Raw genomic sequence first — 2,575 nt, 5'->3', positions numbered from 1 at the left:
CCGTGAAAGGAACTGTGGGCCTCAAGGCTGTGGTGGCTCCCTGCTCAGTCCCACACACACCTGCCCGCCCTGCTCAGCCCCGCACACACCTGCCCGCCCTGCTCAGTCCCGCACACACCTGCCCGCCCTGCTCAGTCCCGCACACACCTGCCCGCCCTGCTCAGTCCCGCACACACCTGCCCGCCCTGCTCAGTCCCGCACACACCTGCCCGCCCTGCTCAGTCCCGCACACACCTGCCCGCCCTGCTCAGTCCCGCACACACCTGCCCGCCCTGCTCAGTCCCGCACACACCTGCCCGCCCTGCTCAGTCCCGCACACACCTGCCCGCCCTGCTCAGTCCCGCACACACCTGCCCGCCCTGCTCAGTCCCGCACACACCTGCCCGCCCTGCTCAGTCCCGCACACACCTGCCCGCCCTGCTCAGTCCCGCACACACCTGCCCGCCCTGCTCAGTCCCGCACACACCTGCCCGCCCTGCTCAGTCCCGCACACACCTGCCCGCCCTGCTCAGTCCCGCACACACCTGCCCGCCCTGCTCAGTCCCGCACACACCTGCCCGCCCTGCTCAGTCCCGCACACACCTGCCCGCCCTGCTCAGTCCCGCACACACCTGCCCGCCCTGCTCAGTCCCGCACACACCTGCCCGCCCTGCTCAGTCCCGCACACACCTGCCCGCCCTGCTCAGTCCCGCACACACCTGCCCGCCCTGCTCAGTCCCGCACACACCTGCCCGCCCTGCTCAGTCCCGCACACACCTGCCCGCCCTGCTCAGTCCCGCACACACCTGCCCGCCCTGCTCAGTCCCGCACACACCTGCCCGCCCTGCTCAGTCCCGCACACACCTGCCCGCCCTGCTCAGTCCCGCACACACCTGCCCGCCCTGCTCAGTCCCGCACACACCTGCCCGCCCTGCTCAGTCCCGCACACACCTGCCCGCCCTGCTCAGTCCCGCACACACCTGCCCGCCCTGCTCAGTCCCGCACACACCTGCCCGCCCTGCTCAGTCCCGCACACACCTGCCCGCCCTGCTCAGTCCCGCACACACCTGCCCGCCCTGCTCAGTCCCGCACACACCTGCCCGCCCTGCTCAGTCCCGCACACACCTGCCCGCCCTGCTCAGTCCCGCACACACCTGCCCGCCCTGCTCAGTCCCGCACACACCTGCCCGCCCTGCTCAGTCCCGCACACACCTGCCCGCCCTGCTCAGTCCCGCACACACCTGCCCGCCCTGCTCAGTCCCGCACACACCTGCCCGCCCTGCTCATTCCATTTCCCAACCACCTCACCAGAGGCCAGGTCAGTCCCTGGAGGGCGCCCAGGACCTGGGCGCGCAGCTGTCGTTATCCCCATTCTATGGAGGAGGAAACGAGATGCAGGGAAGTGGGTACCTTGCCCAGGTCGGAGGGCTGGCGAGCTGCAGAGCCCAGATTCGGGTCCAGGGCCCAAAGTGTGGTCCGCTCTGCTGTCTTCCCTCTCCTGGTGCTGCCACGGCCTCTCAGGCTGATTTCCTCGAATCCCATGGCGCTTAAGCCTCGGGGCTCTCCATGCCCCTTTGAAGGGACCTTTCATGGGTTAGCAATGTCCTGGTCATGTGTATTTGCAAAGTTTGTAAAAATAAGGGATTTTTGTATTCTTTTGTCAAAGAGGATCATCTAAGTTACAGAAGCTTCAGGCCCACTGGACCCACAGCTGGGTCATCCCCATTTTACAGATGAGCAAAGCGAGCTCTGAGAAGCCCAATAGCTCACACACGGCCGCATGGTGGGAATGGTGGAGCTGGCTGTGGGCGGACGGTGTGACTGTAACCCCTCCCTATGGGGGGGCATGAGCTCCTGGCCCCCTCTTCACCCTGCGGGGCTGAGCGGCTTCTCTCCACAGGCGGTGAGTCCTGGCGACAGGTTCTGGAACGCGTCTGGGGCAGCCTTTGTGACGGTCCAGGAGCCGGGGCAGGTGGCGGGGGCCGTGCTGGCAGAGGTCGTCCTGACCACGCTGCTGGCGCTGGCTGTCTGCATGGGCGCCATCAATGAGAAGACGCAGGGCCCGCTGGCACCGTTCTCCATCGGCTTCTCCGTCACCGTGGACATCCTGGCAGGGTGAGTGCGTCCCAGCCGTGGGGCCACAGTGCCCGGCCCTGCGGAGCTTACCCGAGGGGCACGAACTCCATTGCCAATAGGGGTAGGAAGGGAATGCCCATGGGAGACATGGCCTCGCATTAGGCAGGCAACAGGGGTGCTGGGACTGTGGTGTCTTTGGAGGCACCTCTGTTCCCCACGGGGAAATGGTTGCTGTATAGGAGGGACCTGGAGGGACCTTCTCATTTCACTCCAAGGGAGTCAGAAGACTGGGTTTTGTGTGGAATTATTCCCGTTTCAGTAAACATTTCTGCAGGCCGTTTGCCCAGCCAGTGGGCAGCCGGGCTTCAGCCTGACTCACCACTGTCTGGTTTATGCTGAGCCGCTCAGTAGCCTTGGGAAGGGACCTGGAGACAAGGCTGGTGAGGGGTCACTTCTCTCATGTTATGTAAGAGGAGACAGGCTCAGAGAGGACACAGTGACTTGCTGAAGGTCACCAGGC

The 2,575-nt window shown here is 65.5% G+C and overlaps 1 protein-coding gene across 1 annotated transcript in view; it reads left to right on the top strand.

Annotated features, from left to right (window-relative positions):
• The window catches only part of AQP8 (aquaporin 8), a 9,842-nt gene that overhangs the window by 4,448 nt on the left and 2,819 nt on the right, over positions 1–2,575 (top strand). The window contains exon 4 of the mRNA XM_006753627.2: positions 1,880–2,094. Within this exon, the coding sequence (XP_006753690.1) occupies positions 1,880–2,094 (215 nt within the window). The remainder of the gene's footprint in view (positions 1–1,879; positions 2,095–2,575) is intronic.

This window comes from Myotis davidii, unplaced genomic scaffold (genome assembly GCF_000327345.1).
Source record: "Myotis davidii unplaced genomic scaffold, ASM32734v1 scaffold150, whole genome shotgun sequence".
Lineage (NCBI taxonomy): Eukaryota > Metazoa > Chordata > Mammalia > Chiroptera > Vespertilionidae > Myotis > Myotis davidii.
The sequence above is the reverse complement of the archived record's forward strand: the minus strand, read 5'-3'. Positions and strand labels throughout refer to the sequence as shown.